Below are 21,591 nucleotides of genomic sequence, written 5' to 3'. Positions count from 1 at the left end.
TGCAGTGCGTCCTTTTTACTATACGGTGTAATGTCATGATGACCCACCCAAACATCACCATTCCAGTCACCATACACACTCACCAAGCCTAGTCAGCAGAGGATTTGATGATGACCACCAGGAAGGGCTTTGATGTTCTGAACAAATAAAAATGTTCTGTAACTGCATATCTGGGTGTTTTACAGACTTCTAGATGATTGTATCTATTGTAAAAAAAAAAAAAAACTTTCACAATCACAAAAGAAATAGAAATTAAATTTGATTTTAATAATGCATTTAAAAAGTTAGCACTTTTTTCCAAGTGTATGACTACTCTACTCCTGATGTCTTCATTATTTAATCAGCAGTAAAATAAACTCAAATACTGAAAGAGTCATACATCCAAGTGAAACAGCAAATGAAGCTAATAGAAAAATAAAACTGACAAGATCATTGGCATTTGAAAAATCGCTGGCTAAAATATCAAGATCACTGGTATAATTGGCAAGAGCACTGGCATTTGAAAAACCATTGGCTGAACTGGCAAGACCACTGGACTTTGAAAAATCTCTGAGTAACTTTAAGTGACACGATATGTGCGTAAACACATCACATAATAATATATTGGCTTGGCAAACAAAGTGGCTCATACATTCAAGTCAGTGCTGTGGTTCACTTAGATGTCCACAAGATTACTGGTTTTGGATCACTTTAAATGCACTAAGCGTGCTGAAATCTCACTTATGTTTGTTTCTCTGAGTAGTGTGCTTTTGCTGTGGTCTAGAAACTGCTAAACGGTAATTCAGCGTAGCAGGTAAAAAGTAGCATCACTTGAAAATGGGGCTGAGGATAGTGGGCATGGTCTTGTTGACTTTCTCCTTGTATAAAGTATAGCGGACATCCTTTCTGTTGATCTTTTTTATGCAACTGTGGGAACAGAAATAAGTTTTAGAATCATTGAAGAACAAAGAATCTGTAAGTGAATCTGTTTCTTATTAGCCATATACTTACATCTTCTTCAATATCCATAATGACAGACAGAAGATGATGACTCCAGCAATACCAATGACCACCAGGCCCACCAGACTGAGATATTTCCATGTTGGGACAGTTTCTATATTTTCTGATGGTAACAGAAAGAAAAAGACAGTAACGATTAAAACTAACATTAGAAGTTTAAAATGGAAAGGACCATTTTGGATCATTTTGTGTTAAGGCCAGTTCAAACCAAGAACGATAACTATAAAGGTAACTATATTAGAGTCCACGCCAGAGAATGATATTGTCTGTTCATTCTAAGAGCAGGCTCGTCTGCCGCTTTAAAGGGTTACCCTAAAATGAAAATTTAGTCATTAATCACTTATCCCCATGTCGTTTCAAAGGTGCAGAGGAAGACACTAATTGAGCAATTGAGGTGTTCTGCTGTTGGATGTAATAATGAACATAGCAGTAGTAATTTACTCCCGACATCTGAGCCGCTTAAGAGGCAGAGGACAAAGTTACTTTCGCTTTTAAAAGGAAAGCGCCGATCTACATATGCATCTATGTTCGTGTGAATCATTCGTGATGCGGCTTCACCCACAGCACAAGTGAGTATAAGGTTTTTTTATGCATCTTTGCAAATGGCCTTTCTTAATGATGTGCTTGTTGGCAAGTTTTGCCAATAAACGCGGCTAAAAGCAGCTAAAGTAAACATTACAGCTCGTAATCCCTCAGCAGAGAGGGGCGGGGCAAGCAGAGCTCATTTGCATTTAAAGGGCCCATGCATAAAATGAGCTGATATTTTGCAAAGCTGATTTTGACAAGGTAAAAGAGTGTTTTTTACACTACTATTGAGAATTTTTAACCAGAGTATATTAAAGACTTTTCATTAAGACCCTAAAGAATCATATGAACTTGTGGAAAATGGGCATCCGATGACCCCTTTAATCTGTGTTCAGAAGACAGACAAAGCTTTTATGGTCTTGGAACAACATTTCAATTTTCAACCCTTTAAATTCTTGAGCTTGTGACAGCAGGACTGATTCTGATTGGCCTTCAGTGTTTTTATCGTTCATCAGCTGGAAAAAAAAAATCATTCTAAAAGTGATTCCAATGATATTATTTCTCTGTGCTTTTATCGTTATAGCTGTGGTGTGGAATCTGCTATTCTTTAATCTTGAGAACGATTTTTAGAACTGTATCTTTATCTTTATAGTTAATATCCTTAGTGTGAACAGGCCTTAAAGGAGTAGTTCACTTTCAGAACAAAAATGTACAGATAATGTACTCTCCCCCTTGTCATCCAAGATGTTCATGTCTTTCTTTCGTCAGTCGCAAAGAAATTATGTTTTTTGAGTAAAATATTTCAGGATTTCTCTTCATATAATAGACTTCTATGGTGCCCCTGAGTTTGAACTTCTAAAATGCAGTTTAAATCCAGCTTCAAAGGGCTCTAAATGATCCCAGCCGAGGAAGAAGGGTCTTATCTAGCGAAACGATTGGTTATTTTCTAAAAACATTTACAATTTATATACTTTTTAAGGTCTACACAGAGTACACACAGAGCTAGACAAGATGAGCATTTGAGGTTAAAAAGTATATTATAATTGTATTTTTTTTTTTTAAATAACAGATTGTTTTGCTAGAAAAGACTCTTCTTTCCTCGACTGTGATCGTTTAGAGCCCTTTAAAGCTGCATTTTGGAAGTTCAAACTCTGGGGTACCATAGAAGTCCCTTATAGGGAGAGAAATCCTGAAATGTTTTCCTCAAAATACATAATTTCCTGACAACTGAAGAAAGAAAGACATGAACATCTTGGATGACAAGGGAGTGAGTACATTATCTGTACATTTTTATTCTGAAAGTGAACTACTCCTTTAAGTCATAAATATTAAAACGAGCACATTAAATAAAGATACAACAACATGCCAATTTTAAATATTTCTGAAGATCTGAATGGCAGGAAACTCTTAAATCAATAGGTCTAACCTGTACACTTTGTTTGGCTCCATTCACTCCAAAATCCCTCATCAGCGCAGTATGTGTTCACTTTTGACCTGATTCGAAAGCATGTTTTCTGACTTTCTACCTCTTTTGGGAGGCAATAAGATGTGTCTTCTAAATTCTGAAGAACCATCCTTTCCTGAAGGGAAAAAATAAAGACAACATGGGTGCGTTTGACAGACTGGAGTCCTGGCTCTTTTTGGAATTTGTATTGGCATACTACACAAATGAAATTTTGGTTTAACGGTGGATGCCAAGATTCAGAATGACAAGAGAATGTGAATGGCAGTTGACAAATGTTGTTTACAAATTACTGGATGTTACACAACTGTAAAAAGACTTGTCATCAGTCTTCTTCAGTCCCATTCCTGAAGGCATTTTGGATGTTTCCCTGATCTAATATGTCCAATTCTTATCAGCCCACTTGACAATTCATTTGACAGTTAATCATCTAACAGCACTGCATAGAGGAAAAAAATATATATAGACGATTTAAATACCTGCTTTTCTTTGCCATTTTTCATCGTAGTGCTGCTCTCCACCTCATATTCCAAGCAGTGTTCTGGCACCTGACCACTAGGTGGTGACCAATCTACCTTCAACCCTTCATCAGTCTCTGAGACATGCACAGAGGAGACCACTGCTGGTTTTACTGCACAGAGAAAGAAAGTGAGAAGAAAATGAGGCATATGTCCTCAAATGTACTTCAGTATTGAGTCAGACCAGGTGCTCATTCTGTATATGTCCCTAGAGTTTCTAGACTCATTGTAAAATTTGTTCTGTCAGGTATAAAGCAGTCTGTACTTACCATGGTTTTGGACCTCAATAGAAAAGTAGGCCGTTCTCAGACTTCCTGCTGGATATGATCCATTTACACATAAATTAAACTTTGAGAACTCCAAGAGTGATTCTCGAGAAAACCTGCATCCTCTTCGACCCTCAGATAACACTATGTATTCTGGACATTCCCTCGTTTCATCCATTTCTCTGTGCCTGAAAAAACAGATATACAGTACATTTACTTTTCAATTCATTACAGTCTGTGTAAAGCAATATTAAATGTGTGTTCTGAGTTTGTCACACACAGAAATGTGTTCTTAACCACCCAGCCAAATTGGAGTGATAAAAAACGCTTATAATAAGTTATCAAAAGATACATTGTAGCACTGTCTGTGCCTCAGGGGGAGTAGAGGACAGGTTGAAGCACAAGAAATTTTACTTGAATGTACTGAGGAACCTTATAGAGTTCAGTGTTTAAATGCAAAAGCTTCCGCTGTTTTATCTGTTCCATGGAAAGAAAGAAAAAATCAATTTATTCTGGACATTCCCTTTTTTCATCCATTTCCCTATGCCTGGAAAAACAGATATACATTTTGTCACACAAGTCATTAAAGTCTGTGTAAAGCAATATTAAATATGTGTTCTGAGTTTATCACACCACAGAAATGTGTTATTAACCACCCAGCCAAATTGGTATGATAAAAAACCTGCCGAGTAAATAAAATAAATTATCAAAATCAATACAAATAATAAAAAAAGAAAGTATAGTGTTTTCACGCTGCGTCATCAATCGGCCATATTGGCTGCACTTAACATAAACAATGCCACTGAACTGAATGAAACTTGCAGAAAATGGTCAATTATTGTCATGTTTTGGGCTATACTAATAATCAGACCGGAAAAAAACATTGCCACTGCCAAAAGTAATAACAAATCAAGGAGAAGAGTGCAAAAAACTGAGGAACAAAAGGCTTTATGGTTGGCCAAACTGAACCAGGATTTAATGAAATATTAGGCTAGTATCTTAATTAATATACATACTGCTTGTATGTATTTTCACCACCTATTAACTTTAGTTTGTCAAAATATTGCATAAATTAGCAGAACAACGTATTCAGTCGTACATTAACCGTGCAATCCATGCTGTTGTTTACGTCAGAGTATTGCCAATATGGCCGTGCATCTGGGTAACTGACCAAATCATGACGAAAGTGCTAACACTCTATAGTGTGTTAGGTGAGGGCCATGTTCAGTGGCTCCAGTGCGTTATCGAGAAATAATTGTGAAAACAAAAATTATGAAAAACTATTTAACTGTCTAGCTCCACAATCTAGTGCTACATAGTTCACAGTGTTTGTAATGTGTTTTCAGCAATACATTTCTAACATTTATAATGTGTTTAGAAACAGACTTTAAAGGAACACGCCACTATTTTTGAAAATAGGCTAATTTTCCAACGTTGAGTTTTACTGTTTTCGGTCTGGCGGTAGCATAACAAACAAATCAGTTTTACATGATATTACACATTTTTAATAATAAAATAAGTACACTTTAAAGGAACACGCCTCTATTTTTGAAAGTAGGCTAATTTTCAAACTCCCCTAGAGTTAAACAGTTGATTTTTACCGTTTTCACAAACATCCAGCAGCTCTCCGGGTTTGGCGGTAGCAATTTTAGCATAGCTTAGCATAGATCATTGAATCTGATTAGACCGTTAGCATCTCTCTCAAAAATGGTATCCATGGTACGGCAGCAAGTTTCTTGATTATTACGCCGGAATGGGAGTACAGTTCCTAGCCATATCGGCCTAGAAAATTGCACATTTTCATTTTCTGTCAGTCTTAGTAGACGATGTAACTACAGGAGAGTCAAGTTTTAAATAGGAAAAATATCAAAACTCTCTGGTCATTTTTGAGCGAGATGCTAAAGGTCTAATCAGATTCAATGATCTATGCTGAGCTATGCTAAAAGTGCTACCGCCAAACCCAGAGATCAGCTGAATGTATTCGAAAACGGTAAAACTCAACTGTTTAACTCTAGGGGAGTTGGCCTATTAGCCTCTTTTCAAAATTAGTGGCGTGTTCCTTTAAGCGTACTTATTTTATTTTAAGCGTGTAATATCAATGTAAAACTGATTGTTTGTTGTTATGTGCATCATTTAAAAGAAAATTATGCCTATATTCAGAATATGTTATAAATGGTATTTTAACATCAAATTGAAGATTCTGTTGTATTGTGACCCATTACATAAATTTATGGAAAGAACTAGACACTGGTTTGGTCCAGCTAAGCAGTACTGTCTTGACCTGTAAGGCCAGTGGAATGCACTGATCAGATCCACCAACCAAACTGGCTTAAGTTAAACTTTGCCAAAGTTAAATCTGTGTACTGTATACTCTAATGAGCATAGCGGATTGTATTTTTTTTTCTTTCCATGGAATTGATAAAACAGCGAAACTCTATAAGGTTACTCAGTACATTTAAGAATATTGACTTATGCTTCAACCTGTCCTCTGCTCCCCCTGAGGCACAGACAGTGCACAAGCTCTTAATGCACCTGTGAAATCGTTTGGAATGCTTGAATGGTGTTTGCAAGCAGTTCACATGGAAGTACTTACCAATAATAGAGGTAATGCTGTGAATCTGGAGGCTGGACAGGTCCTGACTCCCAGGTGCATTCCATGTACTCCTTTCCATAGTAGACACAGTGAAAATCTCGTATTCGTGATCCTGCCATACCTGAGACAAGTGATAACATGTTTATTTAACAGGTGATAATTATTAAGACAATAATCCAATAGAAATTATACAGAAAGAACAATGTAGGTTAGTGACGATAGCTATGTGGTTAAGTGCACCGACATAGTGTCATTGCGCTACGGGTGTCCCGAGTTCGAGTCCCAGCTCGAGGGCCTTTCCAAATACCACCCAATTATATAAATTCCAATTAAACCAATTACATAAAATATCAATTAAATGTGCTGTAATTATTCAATTTAACATGTAATCCAACAGACAGTTGGCCTATATTGAGATTTACACTACCAGTCAAAAGTTTTTAATGTTTTTTAAAGAAGTCTCTTCTGCTCAGCAAGCCTGCATTTATTTGATCCAAAGCAAAAACTGTAAAACATTTAAATATTTTACTGTTTAAAATAACTTTTCTCCATTTGAATATATTTTCAAATGTAATTTATTCCTGTGATTTCAAAGCTGAATTTTTAGTATCATTACTCCAGTCACATGATCCTTCAGAAAATATTCTAATATTCTGTTTTGCTCTTCAAAAAACATTTATTATTATTATGTTGAAAACAGCTAAGTATAATTTTTCAGGTTTCTTTGATGAATAGAAAGTTCAGAAGAACAGCATTTATCTGTAATAAAAATCTTTTGTAACATTATAAATGTCTTTGTCATCAATTTTGATTAATTTAAAGCATCCTTACTAAATGAAAGTATTAATTTTAATCATTTCTTTACAAAAAAAAAATTATACTGACTTCAAGCTTTTGAAAGGTAAATGATAGATAATTGCTTTTTGGATCTTTCTATTCATTAAAGAATCCTAAATAAACTCAACTATTTTAAATATTGATAATAATTAAAAAAATGTTTCTTGAACAGCAAATCAACCTATAGAATGGTTTCTGAAGGATCATGTGACACTAAAAGCTGTGCTTTGATCACTGAAATAAATTACATTTATTTTAAATAGTAAAATTATTTCACAATGTTACTGCTTTTGCTGTATTTTGGATTTCAAAAAAATGCAGGCTTAGACTTCAACAAAAACATTACAAATCCTACTGTTCAAAAACTTTTGACTGGTAGTGCATTTTATTACTTTCCTAGAAAGATTCAATCTAACTTGTGCAATAGCTGGTTCACTCCTCAAAAGCACTTTCCTTGAAAACAGGATGATAATATTATGAAAATGTTCCAGATGGGTGTGTTTAGACCAGCACTTTTGGTATGTTTATGCAATACACCACAGATTAAAAAGACTACATACAGATGTGAACAGACGTGTCAGTTCAGGTGGTTTGATTTTTTAAATTATGTTTAAACAAATGTATACATCTGAAAGTCCAAAGAATTACGCCACACACAAAGAAGCCAACGTATTCACACTTAAGCAAGTACTTAAAGTGCATTTTTATTGCTTTGCTGACGTTAGTATAGTAGAGTCTATATAGTCTGTCTGATGTTTTTTGTTCTTAGTTTGCTATTTTCATTATCTGGAACTTACTATCAGATACTCGCAAGGAAGCACACGTTTCTGGTTACCGATGCAATTGTGGAAATGTTCTATTTCCCACCAGCTATGAATATTTTTGCAACTGGTCATGTGATCTCCAAACAAAATGAGATGAACTGCTATATTTAAAAAATGCTGTTTTTATGTATTACTACGCACTGTAAAGATTCATCTCCATCCTCCGAATGATTGTTTTTAACATATTTCAAAAGAAACCATTTTTAAAGGTAAAATGATTGTGATTACATTACACAGTGCATATTTAAAAGAAGCAACTGCAATTTAAGGAATAAAAATAAGGTTTCAGTTAGACTCCTTTCAGTCACAATATACTATGTATGGCTGATCTTTGCTCTCAGTGGGGAAGAATACGTTTTAAATCATTACCTGCAGGTTCAGGTGTGTAGACCCACTCGGTCTCCTCCCCTTGGACCTCTGTCCCATTGGTGCAGGCACACTTCAGCACAGTGAGTATTCTCACCTTGACTGGTTTTTCAAGGTCAAACTGAGCAGCGTAAGTCAACTTGACAGTTCGAACACTCTGTACAACACAAAAAGAGGACAATTTTGAGTCATGCATTACTGCGTCTGTAAGAATAATAAGGCATAAAGAGTTGCTTTGTTTTGAAGATGCTGTAACACAAATGTCTTTCTGAATACTAAGTACATCACCCACAGGGAATTGTTCTTTCTGAGGGGTTGCATTAAATAAAACACAGATTTTGGCTCTGACTTAAAGGAGTTTCAGATTGAATCAGAGTTCCATGGAACACTGAACTGTATTTAGTTTACTAAGTGAATGTGTTGGACGTTTACTGAACCATGATTAATGAAGAGAGACAAACACATATTTACTGACTTGGCTCTGAACCATCTTTTTTTTTTGATGAAAGCACTAAATGTTATTTACAAATTCAGTTTGCTTTCAAAACAAAGTTAATTTATAACAAGTCTAGAAGTTAAGCTTTAGTAATGTGTTTCAGGGAAACGACCACAAAACAAACTTTCTGAGTGTAGCATGCATCAAGTCTAAATTTAGACTTTTGTACCACAGAGTTTTGTGGTTTTGTGAAATGAGCCTGATAAATTAATGCTTATGTGCTGAAAGGAAAACAAATGAGACTGTGTGTGGTGTGTTTGGTGGGTTCTCAAGGATTCTTACCCTCCATCGTTCCTCATAGGTGTCATAGTATCGGAGTTGGTATCGTACTGTGCAGCCTGTGAGGTTCTGAAGGCCGGCTGGCCGAGTCCAGTGGATATTGACATACCCCAAGAAGCCAGGGTCTGATATATCAATATTGGCAGGTGGATCCACTGTGGGAAATTAACACCATAAGTCTGTGAACATTGTTGATTGCACTAACAAACCTTGGCCTGAAGACAGACCAAGCACCTGCATTAAACATCCAGATGTAATTCTAAACTCAAATCTACTCCCATGAGACAAATTGTTTGTGTGTGCATGAGAGCAACAGTTGCGAAATCCAGTGAACTCAGCCAAACTACGAGTGATATACGACACAATATCATGCTAAAACCTCTGTCTGTCTGGTCATCAAGTTAAGCAACAAGGAAATGATGTCAAAGGAAACGAATGGTGTCACAAATGTAAAAGAAAATTCAGATTGTATTTAAGAAGTATCAAATAGGTTGACTACTTCCTTAGTAAATGTTTTTTACACAGAGTAAAAGTTATATTTATAATCATATCATTAGTTAAGTTATCATTAGTTAATCCTTTCAACGGCACATCATTACTGAGTTTATAATCTCAACCATCCAACTCTCAGATACTTAAAATTCTTCTTAAAATGTCAGAAATTGTACATTTTAAACAGGTTTTCTACCAGTTTTTTCTTTTCAGTTTTTTTTTTTTTTTTTACCAGAAGATGTATGATCAGCTGTAACCAGCTTAGTTGTGAGTATTTCTCTCCTCTTCTCCACTAAGCAAATAAGAGACAGAAATTTTAAATTTATGCTTCGTATTCTTATCAAGTTTTCAATTATTACTTAGATTTATGCATAAACATGCCCAGGCACAAGAACATTAAAGCTATCTCATCACTTTTTTATCAGCTTTTAGGCACACATACTGTCGATTTTAGCCTTCATAAACTTTATTGCAAATGAAAGAGACACACTGTGACTCTAAACACATATGTGACCCTGGATCACAAAACCAGACTTAAGTAGCATTTGTAGCTGTAGCCAAAAATACATTGTATGGGTCAGAATTATCAATTTAATTTTAAATTTTCTAATGTAAATATATCAAAACTTAATTTTTTGATTAGTAATATGCATTGCTAAGAACTTCATTTGGACAAATTTAAAGGCGATTTTCTCAATATTTAGATTTTTTTGCTTCCTCAAATTTCAGATTTTCAAATAGTTGTCCTATCCTAACAAACCATACATCAATGGAAAGCTTGTTTATTTATTGCACATTCCTACACAATTTAAAAAAATTGACCATAATGACTGGTTTTGTGATCTCTTGTCACATATGCATCTTTCTTCCTGGACAGATACTGTCACATCCACAACCTCATCATGTGCAACTGCTGTTCCGTTACCAAAATGCACACATTAGGATTGACGGAAAGACACCACAGATGATTGGGAATATATTTCACTGGAATTTATTTCATTTATATTATGTTTCTATTTTGCTTCTTTTTCATTATGTATTTAATATAACTAATTATTCAGTCATTTTTACTACAATTTCTCATGTCAATAAAAAAATAGATTGACAGGCGGCCTGACCAATCATAACGCAGAATCTGTCATTTTGTCTGACAAACAAATCAGACAGGAGAGTAGATTAACTTGATGGACTCAAACTTAAAATATGATGTGTACTGATGTCTTTCCATGGTAGAAACAAGATACCTTCTGATGTTCATTCATGTTTATTTTATGCTTTAAGCAAATATGAAAAGTTAAACGTTTCACATGCCGCTGGAACTGAGGAGCTACAATGATCTGTCACCACACATTAAAGAGCCACAAAATAGTATGTCTTGTGTGAATTTCTTAAAAAAAATGACCAAATTTGAACACTAACACTATACCAGAAATATCTTGTTGTCATTTGTCATTTTTCCCTTTGCACTACAATGTATTTTTCACTGCGTGAGAAGATGTGTGGGGTGGCTTGTCATGACATACTGTAGCAACACTAACTAAGGGGAGACATAATATGTGAACCTGGACAACAAAGCCAGTCTTAAGTAGCATGGGTATATTTGTAGTAATAGCTAAAAATACATTTTATTGGTCAAAATGATTGTTTTTTCCTTTATGCCAAAAATCATTAGGATATTAAGTAAAGATCATGTTCATGAAGATATTTTGTAAATTTCCTACCGTACATTTATCAAAGCTTAATTTTTGATTAGTAAAATGCATTGCTAAGAACATCATTTGGACAACTTTAAAGGCAATATTTAAAGGCGAACTTTAAACGGCAGATATTGTCCTATAAAATGTACCCCTATGACTGGTTTTGTGGTTCACGGTCACATATTGATATATAATATAAAAAGCTGATATTTATGAAAATAAACTACTATACAAGATTCTTTATAGCATTTTCAAAGCATGGTTCATTATATGAAACCTTACATTTATCAGTTCTATTTAAGAGTCTATTAGAGCTTAGATAAAAGTTCATGCAAATACAGTTTGTCTTGCACACTACGTGACTCTCTTTGTACTCTACAGAATGAGCAGAAGTATGGAATGGTGCCATTTTGTTATATCATTTCAGTGGAATCAGCGAGGAAGCTTACCCGCCACTCCACAGGCCGTGACCTCTGATGTAGAGACAGTCTCCAGAGTCAGCAAAAGCAGAGTGAAGGCAGAGAGCCATGCAGGAACCTTATCCAGCAGCAACATGTTCTCCTGTAGGGTTATTGTCAGTGTCTAGAGAGGAATAAAGCATTTACATCAGTTGTCTCTCTTCACACTTGTTTTGTTATGTTTAGGGTGATGTAATGTGGCAGTGATCTGCAATCATGATAAAATAATACATTGTCTTTAAAAGGGAGGTGTTCAGATCACCCACGCTGTCACCAATCTTTTTTCCACATGTGAATGGAAAATGAATAACTGCTCTCTCACATTAAACGCTCACGCATAAGGTGTGGCTAACTCGGTTTGGTATAGCCTGCTTAGTAGCATGTCAGCTCTTTGGCATCTTAACCTTAAAACAGCTGTTCTGCATCACTGTGTATTTGACCAGTTATTCGCCTTAAAGAGACAGTTCATCCAAAAATAATATTCTGTCGTTATTTACCCAGAACATAAAGAGGAATTTTGAAAAATATTGGTAAACGAACAGTTTGGAGTCCATTAAATGATCAAATAATTGTCTTTTACCTTGCATGGAAGAAAGAAGTCATAAAAGGTAACAACATGAGGATGAGCAAATTATTCTGTGAACTCAAATCTGATTTTATGCACAAATATTTTAAAAATAGAAGAGAAAGCAAATTACAGACCATAGAAATTCAAAATGGAACATACATAAAAAAAAAAAATGTTCATATTTTGTTCAAATCAAATGATCTTACATAAACAGAATATATATAAATACGCAACTATTACATTACATTTTCATTATGTTTAAAATGTTTAAGACATTAAGTAAATCTTATTCAATATCAAGATGTTTGCAATCAGCTACAAGGATCAAAGCAGACAAAATTGTCATAGGTGTACGTTTTGTTATTTGTCATTTGTTACATTATAACATATTTGCCTTATAATGTGTTATGATAAAAGCTGATATTTTGATCAACTATTCACAAATATTCATAAATGTTGATATCTGCACACACACACAAGTAAATATATAGAGTGAATAAGGTAAATCAGGCCACTAAGTAAACCTTAATTCAATTTATATACATAAATCAGATCTGAAAATGTGCTGAGAAAGAAGGAAGTCAAATATCCACATGATAAAGCTACTACAGCACAAAAGAAGAGGGTAGGCAAGTATACTCACTGTCAATCTTCTGTAGTATAACGATCCTGATGGTATGAGTCCATTTAGTTGCCTTAGGATGGTCTGAATGAACTTGAGCTCAATGTTCTCGAATTTTGTTGGGTACAGCTTGTGACTCACAGCGTGAGCGCGCACACGCGCGTGCGTGTCTATCCCGGCATTATTCACAGACTGCCTGCTTAGTACTTTTCTTGAACAGCATACACCTCACACTGCCAAGATAAGTAATTCCATTGAAATGTTTAATTAAATACTTGTGGTTTTGTCATTTGAATCTGAACTGTTTAGCTGATCGTTCGAGAGCTGTTTGAAAAGGTTTATTGTTGTAAAACAGTCGTGTTATTCCAGTGCATTGTGTGCGTCTGTCGTGCTCTGTGAATCAGCACTGTTAGGGTACTATGTGGTTACTTTGAGTTACTCTGTTTATTTACTTTCCCCTAATGTGCTTAAATATGGTTGCTTTAAGACAGCCAGAAAAAAAAAAAAACCCACATCGTCTTTCAAAAACTTTTCACAAGTCTATTTGCAAAAGGAATGTTTAAATGCTGAATGAGCTCTGAGTACTTTCAGCTCTTACAAGTACAAACATTTCTTTTTTCATCTTAAAACGTTCCCTCAGGGTTTTATACTGATGGGAGACAGCATGCCTGCAATTAGCTAATCAGAAATATCAGATAATTGAAAGAGAAATAATTCATATATTCAGTTGCACAATGTAGTTTTAAAATGTATAGGCTATAAGACAGAATTTATAAAGGGATAGACCATAATGGAGCCTACGTTTATCTCTACTTTGCTCTTTCTTTCATTAGTATAAATAATATTTAGTAATAGTAAACACACTACATGTAGCAGTGCACATATAAAACGATCTCAAATATCGAATAGTATAAATGCAAATAGTAAGTAGTCAAATTACCTTGCAGTACATACACCATATAAGAGGGATCTGAAGAACAGCTGGCAGTTTAACAGTCATTCCAACAATTTTGATTTGAGATCCATCTTTTCACACTGAGGACAACTGAGGGACTCCTATACAACTATTGCAGAAGGTTCAAACGCTCACTCACGCTCCAGAAGGAAATGCAATGCATTAAGAGCCAGGGATGTAAACTTTTGAACAGAATGAGGATGTGTACATTTTTCTTATTTTCATATAGTACTGCCCTTCAAAAGCTACAGACGATACCTACATGCTTCCCAGAAGACAAAAGAAGTCAAATTTACCCTGATCTTCAAATTCAAAACATCTTAATGCATTGTGTTAAGTCAAGTCAAGTCACCTTTATTTATATAGCGCTTTTAACAATACGGATTGTGTCAAAGCACTGCACAGTATTTAAACAGCACAATAGTGTGTAAGTAACGCATTAAAGCATCAGTGAGTGTTTTATCTGTGAGACCCTTAATTGTCCGTAGTGTGAAATGATGACACAGTCATACAGTCATTGATGAAAAGAGTTAAATTACACAAAACTGCTTGTGTATTTGACACAACATTAAGTTAGTGTCTGCTAATATTTTATTCACAATGTAACTTGAGAGAGCATAGCCCTTCCTTCCTGGCCCCCTGTCTTGTATGATTCTCTGGAAAAGAGACAGGAGCTTTCCTTGGAAATGGATTCACATTTCATTATTACTGTAGCAGATGTCAAATGGTCACATCTCATACTACAAATCTTTGCTTGACCATTTTAAGCATTGCTTATTTTTGTTTGACACTTAGAGGGTGTCTGTATTTTCTCCTCCTGTCATGAACAATTGTGTTCCTGCAGTGAAGCACAAAGCAAATGACAAGGACACAATAAAACACTGTAAAAGGTCCATTTATTCCAGTATTTTGACCTTTGTTTCGGTTGGTTTCCTTTTTAGGAAACTCTCTAATGTGTTGAAACATAGATTATGTACATGAATGATGGTATAATCCAGACATGCAATCCAGTTGTCATACAAAAACATTTATATATATACAATACGCACTGCGTAGGAGTCGTCTCCTGTCTGTTACTTTTTAATCAACACTTCTGAAGTTATCATCAACATAGGAGCTGATGAGTGATTATTTCAAACTTTGCCAAGATGGAACTTGATTTGGAAAGGGAAAAAAAAAACATGAGAATGGCTTTCATATACAATAGCATACTCCTCTCAATGAACAATGTGAATGTGCATACTCAGTATGAGCTGTCTACTTGTTTATAAGTGTCATGAAACCCATTTCAGCATTTTATTGGTCAATTTGAGGTGTGCTACAGTTCATTGTTGCATACTGAGTATTATTAAAACAGCAGCAGTTGACCTATTTTAGGAGTTTTGCAAATGATGGCACTAGTAGTGTATGAGTGACAGATGCCTAATTGGGAAACTGTGTCATAAATATTGAGGATAAACAGGTAGAAACAGCTAAATTAGAGGGTGTGACTGAGTGAAACTAAAACAGAAACATATTTTGTTAACAGGACCTGTAACCTGCAGAAAACCTTTTACATTCTTGGCTAAGATTTTGTCAAAGAGGCAATACGCCTGAGGAAATGCTGTCACCAATCCATCCATCAAAAAGCTCTGGAACTGAACCAAATTTCTGCTATGCTGTGTGGAGCATGATAGGGGAGTTAGACATTACTCATCATTGCACATCTAAATCCTAAAACTCCTTTCCACAGAAAAGTTGTCAACAGCTGCCAGCTGAGCATACTATTAACTTTTCTAAAGGCATAAATCAATGAACAATGTTTTCTTTTCAAAACACCATCAGGCAGGCTAGCTTTCAAGACGCGTTTAGTGACTAAATATAGCCATGTATTTTTATGGTGAACAGTCATATATGGTACTAACTTGCTCGTCAAGTGGCTTAAGACATAACAATAGTTCACATTTACATGTACTGTCCACTTGTGTGGAACAGAGCAAGCATTTTCAATTCATTCTTATGGAAGTAAAGCTTCACATGCACCCGGTGAATTCTGGGATTGATAAAAAAACAAAAAAAAAAACAAACGCTTGATGACGATTAAATTGGCCACGCACTAAAATAAACAGTACATACAAACTTGCCACAGACCCCAAAATGGAGGACATTTACAGTAAGTCAGATTAGATGCCATATTGAATTTAAAGTGAATGAAAACAAGGATGTGAGAGATAGACTTAAAGTCCTTATAATGGTACGCACTGTTTTCTGAAATTCTATTTTTAACTTCTATTCCTCAGACCAGTTTTCATTCCTGCTAAAAACGAAATATGGACCTATCCTTGACTGGATTCTATTTAAGGATTATTTCACTCCTGAATTAAAAATGTCCTGGTTTTTACTCACCCCTATGTCATCCAAGATGTTCATGACTTTCTTTCTTCAGTCGAAAAGAAGTTAAGGTTTTTGAGGAAAACATTCCAGGATGTTTGTCCATATAGTGGACTTTAATGGAGATCAACGTTTTGAAGGTTCAAACTGCAGTTTCAATGCAGCTCTAAACCAAAGGTCTAAAACCCTGCTCCTGGACACTGTCCCAAAAATATTTCTTTCCAACCTGACCCAGCACACCTGGGTTGTGACTTTTCAAATGATCCTAAAGACCTTGATTAGCTGGTTCAGGTGCCTTTGATTAGGGTTGGAGCGAAACTTTGCAGAAAAGTGGGTCCCCAGGAGCAGGGTTGAAGACCTAAGCTCTACACCACTGGTTCCCAACCACGTTCCTGAAGGCCCCCCAACACCACATGTTTTCCATTTCTCCTTAATCATACACACCTGATTTAGATCATCACCTCTTTAGCACAGACTCCACGACCTGAAATGAGTATGTTAGACAAAGGAGAAATGCAAAATGTGCAATGTTGCTGGGCCTCCAGAAATGTGGTTGGGAACCACTGCTCTACACAATCCCAGCCAAAGAATAAGGGTCTTATCTAGCAAAACGATTGACCATTTTCTGAAATTTTTTTACATTTCAATACTTTTGAGCCACAAATGTTCATCTTGCACTAGCTCTGTGATGTGCATCTACTATTTCACGCATTACCTAATCCTGGCGGGAAGGTCACACATGGTTGGATCTTCACCTGTGTACTCCAGTTCGAAAAGGTAGGTTAGGGCGAAAAACTCAGAAATCATCCGGCATCTCTGTTTTACCTTTATTTGTAAAGGCTGTTTGATTTTCTTTGAATGTTAGCTTTGTAAACACTGTGTCAGTACTGCCGCCTACGTCATGCGTGACCTTTTCAACGTGACTAGGGAAAGCATGAAGTTGAGGTAGTGTAAGATGAGCATTTGTGGTTAAAAAACATACACATTTAAATTTTTTTTAAGAAAATGACAGATCGCTTTGCTAGATGAGACCTTTATTCCTCGTCTGGGATCATGTAGAGCCTTTTGAAGCTGCATTGAAACTTTGGACCTTCAACCTGCTGATCCCCATGGAGAAAAATCCTGAAACGTTTTCCTCAAAAAACTTTCTTTTTGACTGTAGAAAGAAAGGCATGAACATCTTGGATGACATGGGGGTGAGTAAATTATCAGAAAATTATAATTTCTTCAGTGAACTAATCAGTTACTGATGCACCACATGTACAGTTTATCTGCTAAACAGGACATGTAAATGTGAACGCTGATTTTGCATCTGATCTTCCAAAAATAGCGACTTTCTGGTGTGCACGTAAATGCAGTGCCATACAGAAATATACATACAGACTGCAAGCAACTTCCAAAGCTACAACCTGTTAGGATGGCTGCCCCATTTTCCATGTTTGGAAATAAATATATTACACTGAACAGTATTGCTAACTTTTGGACAATACAGTTAATGTATTTCTGAGGTTGATATAGAAATAAATAAAACTCAAATAAAATAAATAAAACATACAAAAGCACATAAATAAAAAGTAAAAAGTAAATAGAGAAATTCCCTGATAAAACAAATTAAAAACGATTTGTACATATTTAAAATTTTCTATAAACCTTCTAAGTTTACTGTGGTGACAAACTGCTGCACATCAAACCCTTAATTCAGTTTTCCAAATATCAAAGACTCTTCTGATTTGTTTTTCCATGAAAGAGTTTTTTCTTTAGCTGTTATTCTTTACCTAATTGTGTATTTACTCATACAATCGAATGCATCTTTCATTAATGAACTGTTCTTATGCTGTAATTATAATTAGGCTGTGCAAATGTTAACAATTGACCTATTTTTAGTGCTAAAACTTTCCACACTCGCCCAGACCTGCACAACAGTCAAAAATGTAGCACAATGCAATTACACAGGCATGCGCAAAATTTTATCATGTTGTGAATTCCTGTCACATGCAGGCTGTGAGAACTGAAACACTAAATAAAACCTGTGAGAAAAACACTCATGAAAAACAAACATTTGGCAACGCCAAAGAGCACAAAAAAGCCTTTGTTTTGTATGGGCACGTGAGCAGTATCTTCACTGTTAAAACCGTCCAGGCATGCAGAAAGATATGATTACTTTCTAATGCACTGGCAATGACTCACCTGACTGTAAAAGCAATGTCAGTTTTTATGGCAACACTTGTTTGTGTCCTTTCCAGGTGTCCTCGCTGCTGGTCTGGTTGTTATTACATGTACATCAGTACATGTCTCTGCCCCACTTAATTCTTCAAAGAGACAGGAAACAACAGTCAGAATGTAACAAGATGTTTGACAGCTCTTAGTGACTTCATACAGGAGAGGGGTGGAGTGACATATTAATATCATCTTCCCTCTGATCCAGAATCAGCCAGATACAGTAGCTGCAGGATTTTCTCCTGTCCTCGCCCGCTGGAGGCTCACCGGTCCAAGAGAAGAGAGAACGTGAGACATGTAGATACAAAATTAAGGGGGCCAGCATCAAGAGGAGACAGTCAGCATTGCAGTTGTGGAATAGAAACAGGTATTTCCCCTCAGAATGAAATGCGTGGCTTTAAGATTTACATTTTCCCTCATATAGGGCAGAATATTGGAGCTTTAAAATGTCTAGACCCCTCCAGAGAGGCTTATAAGAGGTAGGGGGAAGCCGGCCTGTTCACCACAGTTGTGAAGGATGAAGAGTCAAGACCTCCCCATAGTAGGACAAAGATCAGTGAGTGAGGAGTGAGAATGAGGTGGTAAGGCAGGGTAAAGGGATGCTAGTGGACGTCCCATGATCCAGCGATGCTACATGGTAGAAAGTTGGTTAGGTTTTGATGATGGAAGATCCAGCAGTGCCTGTACAGTGACACCAACCTTTACCAGACCTCGCTCCTCCAGGATGTGATGCGGCAAACACAACTTGTCCTGTTTATGAACACAAGTAAATGTAATTATGAATACAAATCAATGGCAGATTTTTAAATCTACTGTATAATACCCCGTTAAAAAGATGATTAGAAGACAGCAAAAACAGACATAAATTTGGCATTTCAGTATTATGATACACTACAGTCCAAATGTTTAGAGTTGGTAATATTTAAGAAACGCCATAAAATTTGAGTTTTCTGTATAACGCGGAATGTCACGTAATTTGCCAAATTTTGGATGAATAAATTAAAAGTAGGTCAGTATACTTAAGTTTAAACACAATATGGACTAGAGTCTGTGAATATTAAGCCACAAAATACTATTTAAATATGAATCTACATGTTCGTTTACTACACACATATTGGACGAACACATGATGCCTACAGCGTTTTTAGCCTCTGCCACCTCATTATATGAGTACATGAACATATAAACATAATCCTTAGAACTGCTCTGACAGTCACTTCATGAGCATTTTACCATTTGATTTGAGAAAAACTATCATCCTATTGTATACAAACAGAAACCTAAAGGTCTTCACAGCAAAGTGACAAAATAAAAGTTTGGTTTAACTTGAAGAAATGGTGACAGAAATATATTACTTAATGTAATGATAGTACTACTACCAATAATTCAATTTTTATTAAAACTATTTAATTAAAAATGTAATTAAATAATTAGAGCTGCTTTTGATTATTAAAATGTAATGAAACCATTAAAATGAAATCCAGAAAATAAATGGAAAACACTAAAGTTAGTAAAACACATAACTGAATTTGAGATCAAATTAAAATGCATTTCATAGGGCCTTAACTTACATTCATTTTTGTTACACTTTTAATAAATGGCTGTTAAATTGTGTAAGTTTCATGATTTCAATTAATTAGACATGTTTTTTTGTTGGAATAATCAGACATGCATTAATATTAAATGTAACCATTAAAACAGAGTGTAGGAAAATTCAAATTTAAAAAAAATGGAATCTAGAAAAGAAAAAAGATAAGGGAAAAGGGAAGAGATAAAACTAATTTCATAGGGCCCTATAACTGTCTTAAATGCAGTCTTAAAGGAAATCAATTTTCAAGAGAAAATGTTATTGCAGTGTTAAATCTTATAATCTATAAATATTTTCTGTAATTATAAAATTAGAATTTCATTTTGATTTAAAAACCACAAAACCATTCATAAGGGTAAATTTTCTGAAATTGAGATTTATACATCATCTGAAAACTGAATAAATAAGCTTTCCATTGATGTACGGTTAATATTTATTAATAATTGACCAAGATCCAACTATTTAAAAATCTGGAATCTGAGGGTGCAAAATCAAAATATTAAGAAAATTGCCTTTAAAGTTGTCCAAATTAAGTTCTTATCAATTCATATTACATGAATATACCGTATATGAATATACATATACACTGATAACTGATATAACGCTAATATGTCATACATCCAAACAAGGAAAAAAACGCCATCCTACCTGTGGCACTCCAAGCTTTTTACATGCATCCAAGAAATTCTCAACATTCCGCCGACACTTGGCCATACTCAGCTTTGGCTATTAGAGGGATTGTAGACAGAAAATGTAAAATCAAACAACAATCAATTTATGTGCTAGTTTTGAATGCTGAATATTTACTGATGCATGTCAATTAGAGTGCAGAAAATGATTTCATTTACAAGGAGATCCAAGAAAGTCTGTAGAAAAACATTGAGTGAAACTTACCACAGCAGGGGAAGGTACATGAATGCTGGCTACGGAACGAGGGCGAATGTGATTAGCCAGATGGCATAAAACAACACCATCCATCAAAGCAGCACCCACATCGTCTGGCAGCAAAACCTTCAACCTAGACTCAAGGTTCTGCAAACACATACAAACAAACAAAGCACAGGTGTATCATGTGAAACAAGTATCAACCAAGACGTCTGTGCTTTTTTAGACATTTCGGCTATCACACGGGTGGCCATTCAGCACCAAGGACAGCACAAAGCTGAGGTAGAGGTTATGAAATTGGACGTGATTGGAAATTATTACCAAGGAAAAGCAACTTTCAGCATCAGTGAATCTCACACTCACTTTTTACATTAAGAACTAGTCTATAGATGCAGTTTGTGTACTTGAACTGCCTTGCTGCCTAATGTCCACATAACGTCCTAAGATAAGTGGAACCCTATACAATAAGTAACCGAACTGAAAGCTCTAAAAGTGTGGCATGAACTCAAACTCAACTCTAAAAGTGTGCCATAAAAATTGTGTTCTTCATGTGAACCGCACATGAGAAGTGGTT

General features: G+C 35.5%; 2 protein-coding genes across 2 annotated transcripts in view; both read right to left on the bottom strand.

Annotated features, from left to right (window-relative positions):
* Positions 1–246: 246 nt before the first annotated feature.
* Positions 247–13,141, bottom strand: il13ra2 (interleukin 13 receptor, alpha 2). The gene is made up of 10 exons (XM_073840817.1): positions 13,024–13,141; positions 11,804–11,936; positions 9,169–9,320; positions 8,394–8,547; positions 6,364–6,484; positions 3,774–3,958; positions 3,466–3,617; positions 2,951–3,104; positions 991–1,102; positions 247–906 (listed from the first exon to the last, which is right to left on the bottom strand). Exons 2-10 carry the CDS (start codon positions 11,907–11,909, stop codon positions 807–809), a joined length of 1,236 nt encoding a protein of 411 aa, XP_073696918.1. The 5' UTR covers positions 11,910–11,936; positions 13,024–13,141; the 3' UTR covers positions 247–806.
* Positions 13,142–14,836: 1,695 nt separating this feature from the next.
* Positions 14,837–21,591, bottom strand: part of lrch2 (leucine-rich repeats and calponin homology (CH) domain containing 2) — a 96,958-nt gene continuing 90,203 nt past the window's right edge. Inside the window, exons 19-21 of the mRNA XM_073840036.1 lie at positions 21,027–21,164; positions 20,781–20,858; positions 14,837–19,294 (exon numbers count right to left, since the gene is read on the bottom strand). Of these exons, the coding sequence (XP_073696137.1) occupies positions 19,175–19,294; positions 20,781–20,858; positions 21,027–21,164 (336 nt within the window). The 3' untranslated portion in view covers positions 14,837–19,174. The remainder of the gene's footprint in view (positions 19,295–20,780; positions 20,859–21,026; positions 21,165–21,591) is intronic.

This window comes from Garra rufa, chromosome 5 (genome assembly GCF_049309525.1).
Source record: "Garra rufa chromosome 5, GarRuf1.0, whole genome shotgun sequence".
NCBI classification, from domain to species: Eukaryota; Metazoa; Chordata; class Actinopteri; order Cypriniformes; family Cyprinidae; genus Garra; species Garra rufa.
The sequence above is the reverse complement of the archived record's forward strand: the minus strand, read 5'-3'. Positions and strand labels throughout refer to the sequence as shown.

Coding starts and splice junctions, on each gene's coding strand:
- il13ra2 (XM_073840817.1), bottom strand. CDS start 11,909: ATGTTGCTGCTGGATAAGGTTCCTGCATGGCTCTCTGCCTTCACTCTG. Junction 3,959..6,363: donor CAGCATTACCTCTATTATTG/GTAAGTACTTCC, acceptor CTGTTTTTTCAG/GCACAGAGAAATGGATGAAA. Junction 907..990: donor TTATGGATATTGAAGAAGAT/GTAAGTATATGG, acceptor CTGTTCCCACAG/TTGCATAAAAAAGATCAACA.